This window comes from Dromaius novaehollandiae, chromosome 6 (assembly GCF_036370855.1).
Source record: "Dromaius novaehollandiae isolate bDroNov1 chromosome 6, bDroNov1.hap1, whole genome shotgun sequence".
NCBI classification, from domain to species: Eukaryota; Metazoa; Chordata; class Aves; order Casuariiformes; family Dromaiidae; genus Dromaius; species Dromaius novaehollandiae.
The window spans coordinates 7,137,965-7,157,218 of NC_088103.1; the positions used below are offsets into that span (position 1 = coordinate 7,137,965).

Genomic DNA, 19,254 nt, shown 5'->3' on the forward strand with positions numbered 1-19,254 from the left:
CATCTGTGCTAGCGGTTGCGGTGATGCCTCTATCACCTGCGTAGCCCTGGGAAAAAGGCCAGGGGGCAAAGACTGTGCGCTGATTTTTAGATGAATTCATTTGGGAGCCTTAGAATGACATTGCCAAAATGTAAATTTAGTCATTTGATTTTTTTTTTCTTCCTCTCTCTCTAAAAATGATGATAACGCATTCTTATTTGAGAAGGTCGCGGAAGGATCTTGACCGTCCACCAAGTGTAGGTGGGTCAGAATCTGGCCTTGAGCGTTTCTTAACGTGGTACTCGATGAGCTAGATTTGAGATATTTAGGAGAGCCTGTGTCTGAAACAAGTGAAAGAAAAAATATATATATATATTTTGGAAAAAAAAATCAGTTAGCAACTATCATTGAGCAATAATAGCTCAAAAATACCAGCTCCATCTCCCCTTAAATTTTGTTGATCGTTCCCTGACTACACTCTCATCTTCTAATTTGGAGGTAAAAATTATCTTTACTGGGTATTCTGAAAATGGGTGTCCAAATTTGGTCTTACTAAAAAGACCTAGGCATTTTTTTTTCTAAGGAGAGGATATTGCCCACCCACAACCTCAAAATGCCTTTCATATAGGTTTTGCCTTGAATTTAATTGGGCCTGACACAAAGCCGGTCAAGAGAACAGCAGAAGAGGCTCAGCTGTAAACTTGATACTTCCCGTGCTAGTGTACTCACACCTAATAATAAATGCTATTTTGTGCCGGCAGCCCGCTCGTCTGGCGGGGGAAGTATTGATCCCGAAAGCCATGCAAACATAGTGCTAAGTTTGCACCATTTTGCATTCGTGCTCGGGAAATGATATAGAGCAGCGTTTACTGAAGTTGTAACAGCAGGTTTCAAGCTAATATATGGGTTATATGGTATTTTGTTGAATTAAACCTTCCAAAATGTAGTTTCTGCTTGTTTGAAGAATTACTTTGGTGTTATTAAGGGGTGTGGTGGGGTAGGAGCTATGAGACCCAGTGCTGGAGCAAGACCTGGCTGAAGTAGGGGATGTGGAATGGTAACAAAGCAAAAATATTTTATTTTATATATATAGAATATCATCTAAAAGGTTTAAAAAATGAAAGTTAAATTTTCACAATCTGAGTAAATGGAATCGGGGGCAGAAGCTGACAAATGACCTTTTCTTATCAAAGCTCCCTATATTCTTACATACTCGTATTTTCAAACACCACATTATAAAGACAGTGTGATCAATAAAGTTTTATCAGAAGGCTTTCCTGGAAATGATAAAAAAAAAAAAATCTTATTAATTTCAGTGGTTGACAGCTTATCAGAAACAAAACTATTGAAATATATTATATACGCCGAACATATAGCAAATTATAACCGTGAAATTCTTCCCGTGTGCATATTTCTTCTGCTGGTAAATAACATAGTCGTATGTTTATACTGATGTAAGACTTTTTTTTGAATGGTTTTAGGAATTTGGCTATTTTTTTTTTCCTTTTAGAGTTTTTGGAGCTGGTAGAGAGGATTCCCGTGCTCTTTAGGATGAAAAGTCACCCTGAGATTTGCCAGACATTAGAATCTGGGTCCAATGCCGGGCTCATGAGCACCAGCTTAAGTAAACGCTATCATAAAAGACCTCCCGCTAGGTTTTTTTTGGCAAACGGGCACGTTTCGGCGGGGACGGTGCCAGCGGCGGGCGCGTGAAATATGTCCTGCTTTGCAGCTCCGAAATACCCTCTGCTCACGTTTCCCAGGGATGCGCAGCAGAAACCCCCCGAGCAGCTGTGACCTTTGGCGAGTTTTAAGTTCGAGGGGCTGTAAAATGCCAGAGCTAGTCGCAGGGACACATAAAGGAACGGGCTCGAAGGAAACGGGACGTTTCCGAGGAGGAAATGGTGCAGGCGGTCGTTGCCGATGGATTATTCGGACAGGGAAGGTGACTCTTCTGAGGACGAGCGCTGCTTCTCGGGAAGCGGTGATGAATACTCCGGCGACGAAGTCGGGAGAGTGTCGGAGTCAGTGCTTGCAAGAAATCCTTTAAAATACCAGATGGCTGGGTTTAACGCGATTTGCTGTGGCTAGGGGCTGGCTGGCTGTATATTACCTTTACCGCGCGTGCTAACATCTGGTTTTGCATTAATACGACTGAGGCTAATGGCTGGATCGCTGCATGTCTCGAGATATGTTTGCAAATTTGTGGGCAAATGCTAACTATAGAGAGTGCTTGAGCATAGGCAGAGGCTGAGCGTGTCATGTATTTCATGGAAACGTTTCTCCTTTCTGTGTGTTGGCTATCGGACTGCAGCTATGTCGACTTTTCTCCCCGTGGAGCTTTTCTGCTCTGCTTCTGGGTCGTGTAATCGATTCTCCCTGGGCAGCTGCCTCCAGTGCTGGTGATAACGGGGCGCTTGCCCTGCCGCGATTAAGCGGCGTGGACCGCGGTTAGCAGCGCTAGGACGACGCTAAATCAGACCTTCCAGAACGGGTTGCTCAGGACCTTAATGCTGCTTTGACATACTGCTAATGGCACCTCTCTTTTTCTGGTGGGACGGTTGTGCTCCAAAGTCATGCAGGCAGGAGCAAGCGCAGCGTTGTATTTTTTACGGTAGAGGGTCATTACTTGGCAGCAGAGTGGAGTTTTGTGATTTTTTTTCTTCCTTTTTTGCACAGAGTTCAACTTGTGCAGAGCATTGGGAAAGGTCCAAATCCCATATCTTTCTGCATTTATAAAAGCCCATACAGCTCTGTAGTTTGTGTGTTTGCCCTAAATCAAATATCCTTAGAAAGCTGCATTCATTCTACGTTAATGTCATGCTGATTAAAAAAAGAGCTATTAAGTACGTTATCCATCCATTTTAATCTCCAGTATTAAGAGTTATTTAGAACAGCTCAACTGAAGCCATAAACACCTGTATTTTCCTTGTCTGTAATCTGAAAATGGCAATAAAGGTGAACTGTCTCTTTGTGGCAGAACGGCGTCTGAGATAATAGGACGTGTGTGTGTTCAGTTTTTAGATGGGGTCAATGAACCACCAAAAACTTGAAATTCTCACGTAATAATGTATTAATATACTGGCAGAAGTGGACACAGCAACTTACAGAATTACAATATCTAAGATTCCATTATTCTATCTATATTTACCAAAGTTTCAAATATTAGTAGATATAGGTATACTGCTATTAGGCAGCTATTTTCTGTTTCCTTTAAATTACCATGATTTTATTGTCTTTGACAAATTGCACTAATATGTAGTTATTCTCATTCAAAACAGGTGCAATTACAGCCTTCAGATGTAGGCTTGAATATCGGTATTTTCCATCTATTTTTCTGCTTGTTCTGTTTTAAAGATAGTTTACCTAATAAATTTAGGTCCTTATTTCTTGAACCCAGGTAGGGAGAGTGCATGCACACGTGTAAGTGAGCCTGCACAGCACGGTGATGCAACCATATTCCTCCTTTAAACCCTCCAGTTTTCAAACAGTATGATTACTTTTTCTAATAGCACTTTTAAAACTTACTTCACTGGAAATATACAGTAATTTTCTAGTCTAAATGATTTAGATATGTCTGAAAGAGGTGGACCTATTTTGCCTGTAATGCATTTACAGTTCATAAGTGGAAAGATTTGCAGTGCATTTGAATAAAATGCACTATTATGTTGCTAACTGTTTCAGTGCACATCGTAAGGAACCAGACTGCCTAAAACAAGTAAAAGATATGGGTTGATACGTGGTTGAATGTCTTATTTACAGGGGGGAACCTATTTCTATCCCCCCCCCAACCTGTGTGTATATATATATTTTTTTAACTGTCATATCCTTAAAGCTTGTATGGATAATGGACATCTGTGAAAGTATAGCTGTGAAACCCATGATCTTATTCTGAAAATGTCTTAATAATGATGTATAGGTTGAAGCATAAAGATAGTAATGAAAATAATATCGCTTGCTTAAGAAATGTATTTTTCTTTCAGGGAGGATGTCAGAACAGCCAATGTCATCGCGGCTGAAGCGGTAACTTGTCTCGTCATAGACAGAGAGTAAGTACATAATTTTCCTATCTTGTAAAAGATGTGAACTGGAGATACTCAATCCCCCAGTTTCTTTTTTAAACTAGAGACTTTGATCGTTTTCCGTGGAGATGTCACTTAATTTTGAGTAATATGTTTGCAGTATATTATGTGTGTCCTTGATGAGTTGGAGAGATGGTCCCAGTAAATCAATAAGATGAAATTCAGTAAAGACAAATGCAGGAAATTAGGAAGAAGTGCACAAAGACAAAATGGAGATAAATGGGGAGATAGCATTACCATGGAAAAGGATCCGGGTGTTATAGTGGAGCACAGATTGAGTACAAGTCAGCAAAATGTCACGGAAGAAATAAATTTTCCTGGGAAATGTAAGAAGAGCATCATGTTGTTCTACTCCACGTGGGGCTGGAGAGCCCTCACTTGAAGCGCTAGGGCTTGAAGAAGGTAGAAGAGATCAGAAAAATAAAATAATTACTTTCCTCCTCTATGTAATATGGAAAGCGTGGAGAAATTAGGTGTTTCTAATCCAGCAAAGAAGCATCTGTGCTCCAGAAAAGTGTCTCAAAGTCAGCTGTTCTCCGTGACTGTTGGGAATAGGTTTTAAAATAAAAAAAATTGACATCACTTGAGAAGTTCAGCATAGCTGTTAAGATGTTTTTTGAATTGTAAGGGCAGTGCCACACTGGAATAGGCCATCGAGAGATGCTGAGAAATACTCTGCATTCATGCCAGAAAGCGTTAGCTGTACGTGTTATTCCTACTTGGGGGACGTTCATGATTCTGTAGGAGATATACATATTTTTTTTCCCCCATGAAAATACAAGGCCGTAGTTCAGTAGTGATCAAAAATCCAAATCAGATGTTAGGAATTACTTGCAAAAATAGCATAAGTCCATGGTTTGGCAGCGTTTTGCATGCTGGGGGCTGTTCTGGTTCCGTCAACCCAAAAGTGACCGTGTTATACCCGGAAATTGTTGAAAAGAATGTCTTAAAGAGAATGATGGAAAGAGGGAACAGCTTCCATTTGAAAAATGGTGAAGTAGGTGAGGGCTCCTTAGCCTGGCAAGGAGATGATAAAAGGGAATATGATACAGATCTGGAAGTGTTCAAAAAGAGATTGGAGGAGTTAATAGGAGAGAAATCCATATCTAGGACCTACCTCGGGATTAGGAAGTCTGAAGGGCCTACGAGAACGTCTAAGGCAGCGGGTATCATAAATGCTTGCTCCGTTCTTCTACTCTTCCCCGAGCATCTACTGCTGAGGAAGGACACTGTCCAAGTTAGGACAGCGAGCTGGCTGGAGCTTGGGTCTGGCCCTCAAAGACCGTTCTTATATTCTGAGGAGATGCATAAGAGATGCTTAGACGCGTATCCTTTAGGGAAGGTCTAGGTACGCTCAATTCTGCTTGAATACAGGAGTTTTGCATTAAATTATCTCTTGAGATTTCTTCCAGTCCTTCATTTCCAAATATCTAAAATTCTGTGATGACAAAACTTGAAGGAACAATATTCTTCAGAAAAGCCGTGATGTGCCAGTTAGCTTCTGATCAGTTGAAGATAACTATGATCAATCCATTGTAAGCACACGGTGAACTTTAGGACACTTGGCTAAGTGGGGGTTTTTTTTGTGACAAGTGACTTAATCAGATATTTTAGCAAATGCTAATTCAGAGAAATATAAAGCAACAAGCAACTCCTGCACTCTTTTTCTCATCAGCTCTGTAAGGGAGGTCTATGCTTCTGCAGTGCAAGCATAAAAAAAAATTCAAATAACTGCAATAATCCCAGAGTTACTCCTCCTTGATCGTTTTACCAGCTGTTTCTTTGCTTAAGGTGCCTTTCTCTCCGTAATGCCCTTGAGATAGTAAGTAAGCACATGTTTAAATTTAAACTTGTGAAGAGGTAGTTAATCCACGGCCTATACCAGAGATTCGGGTAATGCTCTGCAATTAGTAGCAAAGTAACACTATTTATACAAATGCTATTTATAGTGCAAGACAAGTAATGCTATTTATAGTGTTATTTATACTGTGAAGAAGGCTGTCTGTGTCCTGACCCATTCCAGCTTTGTTGTTGTAGCTCTCATCTTCTCTTAGATTATTATTTTATGGGTGTGTGGATAAGCGTAGAAGCTCATTTTGATACAGTGAAAATTTATTAGGATTTCTCTAGGTTTGGTAAATGTGCAAATACTGTTGTGCTAATAAGGGAGAGGAAAAAAAAAATCCTCTTTTTGCATCCGGATACACTGAATATTAAAACATAGTTTGTTATGGCGGTCATGGTAAATATCCCCATCACGTTATGCACAAGGTATCGGTGGAAAGGGGACGTTGGCTTTCCCTACGGTCAGAAGCTGTTACTGTGCCCTTGGTGCAGACCAAGTAGTGAGGCTTGTTATTAAGGTTGCTTAATATTTTCTATTAGGAGATGAGCTCCCGGCTTAGTCGCGTGCCGCTACTGAAGCAGCAATTTTCATGCTCTACGTGTGCCTGAATCTGAAGCATTTCAGCAACATTGATTTTTTTTTTTTTTGCAATTTCCAAGAACACATTATGGGATATAGTTTTCTTAATAGTCAACCACATCCCGCATCCGTTTCTCTGAGAAACTCTAAAATTTCCGTCGTGTTGGAGAGGGGGTTAAAGTTAGCCATTAAAATTATCTTGTCATCAGAGTAGGGCTCTTCCACCTTCTTTGGGTTTTGGGGGGTGTGGGGTTTTTTTTTTTTTTGTTGGTGTTGGTTTTTATTTCCTAGAAAAATCTTCCCAGGACAACCCAAAAATATTGCTCGGAATTGCTTGGAGCGTGCGTACCATTGCAGGGGCTAACCAGCACCCTGGCAGAGCTCATATTGGCACTTACCTTCAGCAGTCCTCTAAATAGCTGCAAAATACCTTTGAGCCTCTAGTTAACATCTTGAAGCTTTCACCTTTTTATATGTTCCTTAGAGCTGGAGGTCTAGTCTCTGGATTTATGGCCAAAAGTAGGGCTGTTTCAGCTGCTGGAGAGTTTTGAGGGTAATAATGCGTGAAACTTTCTGTACAAGGGTGAGTGCCAAAGCCAGGCCAACAAGCAAGCACTGAAAGAGTCGATTTTGAGCCTGGAGGTTGCTTAAGCTTAGGGAAAATGATAGGGTTTGCATAAAATCATTCTGCAATTAAAAGAAATAAATGTCGAAGTGTTGCACGAGTGTAGCGCTGGCGGTTGAAAATGCCATGAGAAAGGGCAAATGGCAAAATACGGTGGATCTTTAACAAACTTTCACAGTGTCAGTGCTGCTTTCCTTTTTAATTTCCCCATGGAAAAAAGACCATTACAGTCACAAGTACATCCCAAAGATGACAACCCCCCCCCCCCCAAAAGTAGTATAGTTATTGCTTGCAAATCTATGTAAATATGTCTTTTAACAATAAACATCCAGCAATCTGTTCTGACATAGAAATGAGCAGAGTAGTAGTCTGGCCAAGAAGACGACCTGCAATGTAGTAAATGATTTTTGTGTCCTACAGATTTTTAGCCGTTCTGTTCCCACTAAAGCCTTTGGCCTGAAAATACATCCATTCCTGAACACTTGCTTTGCTAAGGAAAATTTATTTATTTATACGGACAACATGGGCACTCTCTTCATTTTGCAATTACATTTTAAAATTCCTTTAGCAAATTTGGGTGGGATTTATGGGATGGGGCACTCTCAGGCTTTCCCCAGCTTGGTAGCAGTCTCCACCGTGCAGGAGGTGAGGCCAAGCCAATAACCCATTTCTAACCGAGCTGTATCAGAAATTTCAACTGACTTTACTGCATTTCGCTCCCATGTTAATGAGTACTATTGTCCTTGGACAACAATTAATTCCACCTTATCAATAAGGAAATCGCAGGTATCAAAAGCGCTTGAGAAGCAGTTAAACAGATACAACTGACTCACTGGGCCCAACAATGAGGAAGCTACAGGATCAATACTGAACTTTTGATTCAGTTGCTATTTTAAACTTGATGTCTGTGAACTATTTCAAATAGTCTCCACATCTTATTTTCTGAAATTAGTATCTTTGGAACTGTGTAATCAGTGGAGGCCAGTATATGGACAATAAGTCATCTGATAAAGTTCATGGAGGAGAGAAATCAGTCTGAGTTGCAACCGGAGATGGTTCCTCTCTTCTCTTTTTTTTTTTTTTTGTTGTTGTTTTTTGGGGGTTTTGGGTTGTGTGTGGTTTTGGGGTTTTTTGGGGTTTTTTTTTGGTTTTTTTTTTTTTAAGATGTGATAGAGAAAAAGAAGTGGATGCACATGAATTGCACGTGTTGCGGATATGACCAGAGAGAGAGAATGTGGAGGGGAGATGCCTCCGTAGGGACCATGACTCTTGGAAGGTAGTGGTCATGGAGAGGGGGAAGATGTGAGCTAGCAGAGGGAAAAATTGCATAGAGAAGCAGGTTTGGTGTGCTGGAGAGTGAACAAAAGTGATAGGCATTTACAGAAGGTGAGAAAGCAAAGAAGAATATGTAGACTCTGGAGAAAAGAAAAGGCAATACAGTGGAAATGGCCAAGGACTGGAATCGGTGAAGCAACCCAGGCTGTGACTGAATAAGAAGGGAGGTTTTGCAGCCGTTATGACAAATCCTGCAAGGAATCCATTGCAAAACCGGGGATTCTGCGAGGAGCCGGAACAGGCAGCCTGGGGACAGCCGCACACAGGGAATCGGAGGCTTGCCTGGAAAACGCAAGGGCATTTTGTGTGTCGGGAGTAAAGATGCAAAATTTGCTCCTGGGTAAAGGTGAGGTGATAGGAGAGCAACCATACCTGAAACGCAGCTATTGAACACAGCTGGAGGCAAAAATGAGGTTAAAAAGGTAATAGAGTAACCTTCCCTAGGGATTTAATAGACTGGTACCTAATACAGAGGAGGCATCAAGCATGGATATTTGTTTTGGGTCAAAATCAGTTTGAAGATAGTAAAAGAGTATTGTAGTGGTGAAGGGAGTCTGCTATGGCTGTGTTTGGATAGGAATAGCATAATCTGTAAAGCTTTTGTAGAGAAAGATTTCTGGAATTGTGTAAATGACTGAATTTCCAGGTATGAAGAAGAAAATAACTGCATTCATCCCAGATATCCCTGGATATGATAGCATACACAGAGCCATTGAAACAACAGAGTTGGTCAGAGCAGGCTTTGACACGTAATGAATATGCTGTCGCAGGTTGTTTTTGGTAGGCAGTGATAAGCTGGCCCTGGAAAATAACCTTGGATCAAGTGATAACATTCTGATTTAGCTTAAATTTTGAAAGTAGGTCTGTAACTGTGACTCTCGATATTGAAAATAGAACAGTGAGAAATTAAGGGACCTCTTTAGGGAAATGGGTCGGACTAGGGCCCCCAGGATTCCTCCCATCTAATGGGCTGAAATCTGGATCGCAAGAAAGGTGACATATTTAGGAAAAGACTACCAGGGAATTCAGTTATAATCCAGGAGTTTGTCTTGTGGGAACAGCTGAAGCGGATGAGCTCGTTAGCTCCAGATTGATGTCCCACCAATATTTAGAAAATCCAGACGTAGAAAAGGCAGCGCGTTCCCAAAGAGGTATTTCCAGCATTATTATTGTAGAGGTATTTCCTGCATTGGTGCCATTGCACAAGCTCTCGGGATGACCGCGTTGCAGTGCTGTCTCGTTTTCATGCTGTCATTTGAGGTTCCATTAATCCAATAGGGAAAATAAAATAAGACTCATAAAAATTAGCTCCAAAAGTTCAGTAGACAGAACGGCCATTTGAATGCTCTATTTCAGTTAAAAAGTGGAACCCATAAAATACTTTGGTCATTTCGCTTGGCATCCAGCATAGAAATCCATCCAAATAAAGCAAAGGCCGTGTGAGCGAGTAAATAAAATCCATATATTGTTCTTGGGAATTGTAAAACTATGCAATAAATTTTTCTGGCCGTTTCAATGCATTTGTACAATGCTTCAGATACTTGGGAAACCAGAAAGCTTGTTGCAGGAATATAGTTTCTTTCTGATCAAGCATATGGTCTAGGTAGACGTACTAATACTTTATAGGGGTTCTTAGTTGTCAGATGTCTTTTACTCTTTTTTTTAATCTCCCCAAGAGAGAATTCTAACTTCTTTGGAATTCATAACGCTTTCCGTGTTTATGATTTGGTAAGACCTTACGTGGAACAAATGTGAAACTGTTGCTAGTTAAGGATGCCCTGTTGTGATACTGCAGCGATTCCTCCTCTAGGAAGAAGCTAATTGTAGGAAATGTGTGAAATTGTTGATTTTTTGATGTGCTTCAAGCGTTGGCTGTGTCACGGCTTGTGTTAATGAATTTTCAGGCTCCCTAGAGGGGTTGGTTGTTAGATTTGGTGTAAAGGTACAGTGGCAGCTTGGGGAAAACCTACTATGCCAATATGTTGAATTTGATGGCTTGATCCTATTGGAAATTTTTTATAAAATATTTTCTGATTTAAAAAAAAAAATTGTGTAGCTTCTAGTAGGAGAACCTTGAGCATCTGTTTCGTAATTCAGTTTGAATAAACAAATGCATATGCTGCTTGCAGCTACTTTGTATGTAGGTAAAACAGGAAGAAAAAAGTTAAAACTCATTCTTCAAATTTTGATAGTTATTGGTGCCCTGAAAGAGAAGTCTGTGCAACTCAGTTTTTTTTTTTGACATATACCCGTGGAGCCTGAAGAAAGTATTTATAAATGAGTTCCTAGTCTTTTGAACTGTAAGGCTATTTGCATTGTAATTGATGCTTCAGATTCATCCTTTATTTATACCTGCTTTTTTCCCCATCTATATAATTTATTTACGTTTATAGCAATATCACGCCGGAGTGCTGAGATTTACTAGGTTTAAACGTTGTGGGTGCTGGCAGGACAAAATTGCCTAGTGTAAATGTTAAAGAAAGAAGCCGAAGAGCCAATAAAACCTGTGGCACAGCCGCTCCTGAATCGTCTGAGTAAGGGCCAGCTCTTAAATATTTTTGGTATTCCTGAAGATTCAACCAGAAGTCTTGTGAGGACACAGATTTTAAAGAGAGTTTAAACCTTTTGGATATTTTCAGATAGTTTTGGCTTGCTTGCGGATCCCATTAGCAGAGGAAAACTGAGACCACACATGTGGTTTTCTTTCTAAAAAGCTGGCAGGAGAGAGAGTACTTTGACTTTATATTTTTCCTGCGTATCTGGAAGCCTTATTTTAGTTTGCAGTGCAGGAAAGGTTGCTATATCGACCCTCTTGGCAATGGAAAGCAGAGCAAAATAAAATAAAGAAAGCATTATCCTAGCATGACTGACCCTATACAAGCTGAACGCTTTCCTGGGAGACTTTCATTTTTGCTGTTTTAGTGTTTTTCCCAGTTGGGGTGAAGTTTATCCATGGAGAAAATTGGTTATGAGGAGAAAATGGAAACAATGAAGAGGGAGGGCTACAAGGGGCAAAAACTGAGCAGTTTTCTGCTGAGATTTTTGGGGGAAGTTGTGACCAAACTGATGCATCAACAGCGAGCTGAGACTAGACAAGAAAGAAGTTACTCCAGTGAATTTCAAAATCCTGCCCGGTCCTGAGCCTTGCTTAAGATATTTAAATATAACCTTAAGGATATTAGACAAACAGTCCCTTCCCCCCCCCCCCTCTTATTTTGACAGGTTAATTATACAAAGATTTATTCACTTTGCCAAAAATTGGAACATTTAACCCCTCCATATTTTCCTACCCCCATTAAAGCCAGTCAAGACCTGCTATTTTAGCAAGGCATTTTAAGCTGTAGGCTGTGTTTCAGAGCACATCAGGATGGTTGCAGTACCACACTGTCCTGCTTACTTGCCTAAATAAGCTTGTGGTGCATGTGGATGTTCGTAGCTTCATCCATGAACTTCGTAGCTTCATCCATGAACTTCGTAGCTTCATCCATGAACTTCGTAGCTTCATCTCGCTTTCCTATTGCTTTCTTTTAAGGGTTTTTGCTAGAATCTATGGCCCAAATGGCACATGTTTGGCCCCAAAAATATGGCATGTGCTGTGCTGTGGGAGATATTCTTCCAGCCAAATCTGGCTGACTTGGCACGCCTCGTACCAGCGATGCTGACGGTCCTGGTGATGATGCAGGGCTAGATTGTGGATGGGTCTTGGTGGGTCTCCAGCTCTTGATCCTTTGAATCTTCCTTCTAGAGCCCTGTAGAAGTAACTGAATTCTGTAAATCACTGCTGAGAACAGTAAGGATTAATGAAGCGAGTGTCAACCAACAGACTTGGTTGACTTATTTTGCCTAGATTCCCTCCCCCCTCCTTTTTTTTGGCAGGGGGGCATCGCTGTTTCTTTGAAAAAAGCAACATCCTTGATGCGTCGAACGGCAGCACAGAGTTTCTCTTATTTCAAGCACGCTGCTGAGTAAGAAATTTTGCATCAAGAAGATCCTGTAGTTAGCAGCACATCTGAATATTGAAAATTACAGCCTGCTGAGCCTACCACACAAAAAAAAAAAAAAAAATCCTAACACAATTTCCACGGCAGCGCAAAGGAGCCTTTTCCTTTTCCTCCTAATTAATGAGGTCCTATTGCTTTCCCAATGCTGCGTAAATGACTTCCTGGATTGGGTAATTTAAAATATTATGGATTAAATAAAGTGGAAAAATGGGGGAATTTGTGTGGGTAGAGGATGTTTCCAGAGCTGCAATGACTGTAATTATGCAAGAGGCCGTGCTGGAAAGGCCCTGTTAGAGCAAGTTATAGCCCGTTCATCTCACTAAGAGCTGAAGTTTGGGGCTTTTCAGTAAATACATGGGCAGATTAAAAATGTATATAACGTCGTATGATCATAAACCAAATGCTTTAGGGAAAAATGATTAACCTACCCTGTGTTTTCCTCACCTGCTGAATAGCTTTAGTTCTGATCCATCCTATAAGTCTTTCTCTGAGAGAGGACCATATTAAATATTTTGTTGTTCTTAAATCTCTAAGTATGACCCTAAATGTTTGGTTTACTCTTCAATTAATAGCCATTTCATTACTTGAGCTCCATTTTTAGCTCGTCAAGAGTGTTGCGACCACATATAAGATGGAGGACCTGCAGGTCTTTCATTTGTGGATCTGTCACTGTAAGACAGAGGGAGAAGAGTCCTGCTTAGCCAAGAGGTTGTAGTTTATAAGTTTGTCCTTTCAAATTAGCCTAGCTGTTTTCTCATTTTGCAAATAGCTCTTTCTTTAAAAATAAATAAATAAATAAATACTGTGGGTGACAGACACTGGGAATAATGAAAATGGGGTGGAGTATGCTCTTTGTATGGAAATTTATATAGTTATATTATGGAAAATTATATATATAAAGTGGACCTGTTTAATTTTTTTCTTTTTTTACTTCTTATTTAGTTTCTGGTACTATATAATATCCCCAACAAAGATATAACAGTTACACTTTTTTTAGTTTTTACTGCTACACTTCTCTAATTTTTACTTATGTTTCTTACTTGAGTAAACAGTTTAAGGTAGAAACTTACTGGGTCCACTTGTCTGAGTCACTCATGATATAAAAAGATGTTCCAACCCTTTTTCCGATGTGACTGAGCCCTCTGCATCTCTCCTGGGACAGAGGATGGTGTTAGGGGACTGCTTGAGATGCTCTCCGTGTGTACAGAAGAGAGCTCAGCATTGGGTATCAGGTGCTTCTAATGTTTCACTGTGTCTTACACCCTGTTAAACCCAATTAAATCTAAATTTCCTCTTTAATATCATCAAGCAGTTTGGCTTATGGCAAAACACCTGCCTTTCTGCCCCCTCTTTCTTTCCCTTCTGCTTTCTTTTTTTTTGCTGTTGTTGGTTTTTCCCCCTCTTTCCATTTTGTTTCTGCTCCCTCTGGTTTTGGCTGCTGTTTCTCCTGCCGAGAAGAACTGAGATACAGAAGTGAGGATTGCCCTTCGTTTAGAAAACGGGGGGATTGGTTGCGCTTCTGGTGTGGGGACAGGGCTGCAGTGGTGGCCCTGCTCCTCGCCACCATGGGATTCTGCAGCAACGTTCACAGTTTGAGATTCCCCCTAGAACTTGTATTTCCGCTGTTGGAGGGAGGGAAAACTTTAGCGGTGATTTCACTGAGCTCAGGCCCTAAAAAAGCTGGAAAAATAAGATTGGATTGCCTTGTTGTTCCATTTTCACCTCTTCTAAAGCACGTCTGAGGCCAGGTTTCCAGCGCGTGTCCTGCTGTGGCCCAGCTTCAGGTGGTCTTAGCTGTCTCATCGTCATCAAGGACAGGCCATGGTTGCTGCCAAAGACCCCAACTTTGCTTGCTTGGCTCCCAGATGGAAACTGTCTTATTATTATTATTTAAAAAAAACAAAACAAAAAACTTCTACCTTTATTTTCACAGCTCCTTCAAACATCTGATTGGCGGTCTAGATGACGTTTCCAATAAAGCCTATGAAGATGCCGAAGCGAAAGCAAAGTAAGTGTCAGCTCATTATGTTCAGTGTAAATCTCATTTTGCTTTCCTCAGCCTGTGTTTGTTGACAGCAAATCGCAGTAACTTCAAAAAGACTTTTTTTTCCCCAACATAATGGTGTAAAATAGCATAAGCAGTAGTGAATTAGGCTCTTGCTCTGATTTTTCACCCTGGAGGAACCTCTTTCTGCCAGTCTTGCTCTCTCCATCCTCGTGGAAGGAGCAGAGGGAGCCTGGTCTAATGTCAGTGGTCAGAGGCAGGTGCTCCCAACATCTCTCTTAATTGCACTACTTGAGTCCAGCAAAGCACTGGATTTTAAAAATTGGTCGCAAAATAGTTATCTTGAAATGTTGCAAGGTGGGAAACTAGGGAATTTTAAAAGCTCAAGTAGCGAAGGAAATTGTTTTAAAGAATTTACGTCTTTAAAGAGTCTGATCTTTCTGGAACATTTTACAAAGTAGGGACATCCTCGAAGAAGAAGAGTGGAAAATTGAGCCGTGTCATTTTTGAATGGATGCTACAGTTATTTTGATGTGAAGCGATACATTCATCTGAAATCCTAGCTACGAATATAGGTTCCTTTGAGAAGTGAGCTATAGTGAATTGTAATTTTAGAATATATCAAAAAAAACCCACTCATAATTCATTCTTGATCTAGAACTTGTTTTTTTAACAGAAAGACTTTGGATTCTATACCAGCAATAGAACTTTTTAAGAGGAACATGTTCTGATTAAATTGATACTGAATATAAATGCATATGATTCAAAGCCAACGATAATTTAAAAGAAAGCTGAAGGTGTTGTATATATAAAAAAAAAATCTTAATTTTTTTCTGTTTTTTTTCCTTTTAATTTTATTTTTACTACCACATTTAAGAAAGGGAGAGGGTTAAATGTTTTCTCAGGAAGTGTGACAGTGTTATTCAGTGGTCTTCAGTGGTCTAAATTTAAGTTTGCTCTTAAGTTATACATAGTAACCTCTCATTAAACTAGAGAGGTTTGAAATAGCATATAACAAAGGTATTTGGCACTTCTGTGGAGAGAAAATGAGAAGGACCTAAATGGTTTTTTAATTAAAATCAATTTTTGTTTGTTTCCAAAAGTAAATTTGCATCCCAAGAATCTTTTTCTTGTACAAGACTTGGTAATATCGCAAAGCACCAGCACATTGAGAGAGTATTTTCTTTTTTATCATCTTTGAATGGTATTTGAAATAAACTTTTAATCATGTATAAATTTAAGATACTGTAAGGCGCCCTACGGTTGCATTTTTATTTAGGATAATATTTCCCTGCCCCTAATAAAACATGCAAGATTTCTTTTCAAATACTTCAGTTCCTTAAAATACCTGTTGACTTGCTTAAAAAGGCAGGAGACTAGAGACAGAACAAGCAGTTCCAGAGAGATGATCACAAGTAGCCCAGGCGTGTGGCATGTTTTTGGTTTACTGTTTGGGTTATTTAGACTTCCATCAAAATGAAATGGAAGAAAATGTTGGTAGTGAAATTTTTTTACTCTTTTATTAATAACATGATGATGTTATACGCAAACGCTTTATGAGATTACACCACAGTTCCTTAGTGCTCAGCCAAGTTTGCAGATAAAACTTACCATATCCCATTTCATAGTCTGTCTTCTCACATTTGTGGTTTTTAGCTGTCTTATTAATCGAGTATCATGCAGCAATCTATTGTCACAGGCCACATTTGCGTACACAGATATTGGAAATACAAGATAGCTTTGTGACTGTTAGGGAAGACCTTTCGGGACGCGTTGTCCACTTGGCTCATTTTGCCTTAACTCTAAAGAAACCTCCCTTGGCTTTGTAGCATGTCTTTTGGGAGACTGCAACCTTGGCCGTATTTTGGATAAAATTTTGGATAAACTCTTTCTTTTAGCAACCAGCAGGTCAATGTTGGCTGTAACGTTTTTGAGCTTTTATCTTCAGTGTTCCTCCTCTTTTCTTCTAATGCCAAGGCTTTCATACGAATGGAAGGGCAAAGTGAAAGCTTCTCGGTGACACAGGAGTTGTTTCCTCAAAAGGTGGTTTGAGTAATTTTTTTATAGCAATGTTGAAAACTCAGAGGTCTGTGCTCAAACCTTGTCACTTGAGACTGTAGGCGACAATGACGCTGTTGCCCTTTGCACGTTGACATTTTGACTTTGAAAAAGCAGAAGGGATCGGTGCTGCCTGCCCTGAAAAGCATCGTGAAAGCAATGCTCTTTCAAAAGCTATGGCATTTATTAGGCAAATACCATATTCACGCTTGCTCGACGTCTTGAAAGCAGGTGCACGCCTGGAAAAAAATGAATAGAATAGTAAAAATTACCGAGTTACTTTGAGAGTGAAGTGGGATGTATTGTAAGCTGCTCCGTAATGTCTTGTCTTGTCAGATACTGAAACAACAACCATTGAGTGATATATTTTTCTCCCAGAAGTGTTCTACTTAGGAGAAAGTCTAACCTGGATTCATTTTCATGCTGCTGTTAATTAGCATCAGCTAATTGTCCTTCATGAGATTATCTTTTCCAAGGGGAAGTTTGTGAAAGGGAAGAACTTGTCGTATAAAGCACAGTCAGGTTCAGTGAAGTGCTCGGCTTTACAAAACTGAAATCACGTAATAGTGCCCCCCGCCCCCTTCCCCTTTTGTTGCCTCCTTGTAGCTAGCATCTCATTTTCCAGGCTTGTATGGCAGATGACAAAAAAAACCCTTTGAATGGATAGAAATTTTCTATATAAAGTTACCTCTCCGGGTATCAGGTGGATCGAGATGATCCCTTGAAAGGTCAGAAATTCAGCAAGCATAATCATGCATAATAAATGCAAAAGATATAATTTGAAACTTCAGTAGAGTGTCAAAGCCTGCTCTTGGTCAATATAGTGGTCAAATTTTTGTTTTGTTTTAATCTCTGTCCTAGAGCAACACTGCAGCCATAGAGCTGATGGAAAGGGTTGGTCCTAGTATGAACCTGGTTTTGGTAAACCTGCTGCAGAACTTGTTTTAGCTATCCCCAGTGACTTGCAGGGAAGCAGGTAGAGCACTCGCTCTGTGGTGGGTGGAAACTTCTTAGTCTGGTAGTGGTGCTTCTGCAGGAGGTATCTGGGAGGGTGTTAGGCAGAAGTTACGGGTTAAGAAGTTAAGTTCCAGATCTCCTGGGGGTAAGTTGACCTTTCTGTGTGACCAGCACAAGACTAAGTGAGGTGTCATGGAGGCGTTTAAGGCTTTCCCTTGCCCTTCACCCTGGTCTTAGGCATCTGCATCCTGGCCGTGACAATTGTAGATGTCTCCCTACTCCACGTGGGCACCTTTGGGTTCTGCCCTAAATGCCTGGGGCTTGGACTGCACAGGCAACCTAGATGCTTGACACAAGGCTGTGTAGTTGTTCTGGTGGGAAGGTGCCCAGAAGTCACTGCCAAGTAGACCTCCGAGTTGTGTTCTTCAATGGATTTTGGCCTTACCTCAAGAAGACATCTCCATCTAGAAAAGCGATTCTCATTTAGGCTGCTGAACTCGGTGGAAGTTAGAAAAGTCACTTACATGCACAAGCGGAGTTATTTTTAATGTTCTTTGGTGAGTTTTCTTAAATTCATATGACTATAAAAATTTAGCTTTCATCTAAATGGAAGAACCATTTATCCTCACTGGAACCATTCATCCTCGTCGTTCCTCATGGAAGACCCCCTGGTTTTTTTAATCCTCATGATTACAGAAAACATCTTTAAAATACAAGCTTTAAATGCCTTAGCACCAGAACCTATTTGCTTGTTTCCCTCTAATATCTTATTAGTATCATATTTTGGAGAGACTTTTTGATGTTTTTTGCAGGCATGGGGTTGGCAGTTCTGTTTACATATGTTGTTGTGTTAAATATCTTGATTAAGTTAGAAATCGTAAAGCCATCTTCAGTGAAACAGTAGATAATCAATGTTCTACTCAGGTATTTTCAAATAAGTTAACTAATTCGTCAACCAATTAATTTTACAGTTGCATCCTTACCAGTATAAAGGTGAAACAAAGATGCAAGCATTTAACTTGGCTCACTTTCTGAAAAAACAGAAGCAATTTCAGAAGAACAACACTTCTGTCCCAGTGCCAGGGTTCAGCACATGCTGCCTGTTATTCAGTGAAGGAAGCAAATATCTAAAGAAGAAAACCTTTATTTGTGTAGATTAGTTCCAGGTGGATCCACTACTGAAGCCCTCAGAAATCCAAGAGGAAACAGGTGGCTTCTAATGCAGCTACTGATGCCGAGTGAGAGCACCGTGGAGACCACCGCTAACTCTGTGCATGCTGATCGCTTCTGCTGGGGCCTTCCCCGTTCGAAGGACTCCTGAAGTTCATCCCCGTGTGCCACCCTACCCCGTAACGTGGTCACCAGAGGTCCCCTCTGGCTTGCTGCCACGTCTATCTGATGCGGCTGTAACAAGGCAGCACCCTCTGCCATGGCACAGAGACAAGGATGGTGACAAGGTGTCACCTCACTGGCGAGCCAGGAATATTGGTAGCTGCCCGGGCTTTACCCGGCCAGACAGAGCGTATCGATGTGGATGACCAGGTTCCCTGCGCTTGTTTTCTCCTGTCGCATCCAGAATTATCCGCTGGCGTTCATCCCCTATGGCAGTGGGGCTTGAAATTAATACCCTACTGAAGTGTAGGCACCGGTGTCTTAATGTGATTGCTTGAGGCTCTCTGCAGACAGGCTATTTTGATTACTTTCTTCACTTTTCCTCACTCTAGCTGTTTTGCAGCCCTGGGGACCGACGGCGTTATACTCAAAGCTGAAATTGTCTCCTTTTCATA

At 40.6% G+C, this 19,254-nt stretch overlaps 1 protein-coding gene across 4 annotated transcripts in view; it reads left to right on the forward strand.

Annotated features, from left to right (window-relative positions):
• PRKG1 (protein kinase cGMP-dependent 1) overlaps positions 1 to 19,254 on the forward strand; it is a 496,774-nt gene that overhangs the window by 405,328 nt on the left and 72,192 nt on the right. For all 4 annotated transcript variants that reach the window (XM_064513567.1, XM_026097420.2, XM_026097419.2 and 1 more), the window contains exons 8-9: positions 3,963 to 4,028; positions 14,381 to 14,455. In XM_064513567.1, the coding sequence (XP_064369637.1) occupies positions 3,963 to 4,028; positions 14,381 to 14,455 (141 nt within the window). The remainder of the gene's footprint in view (positions 1 to 3,962; positions 4,029 to 14,380; positions 14,456 to 19,254) is intronic.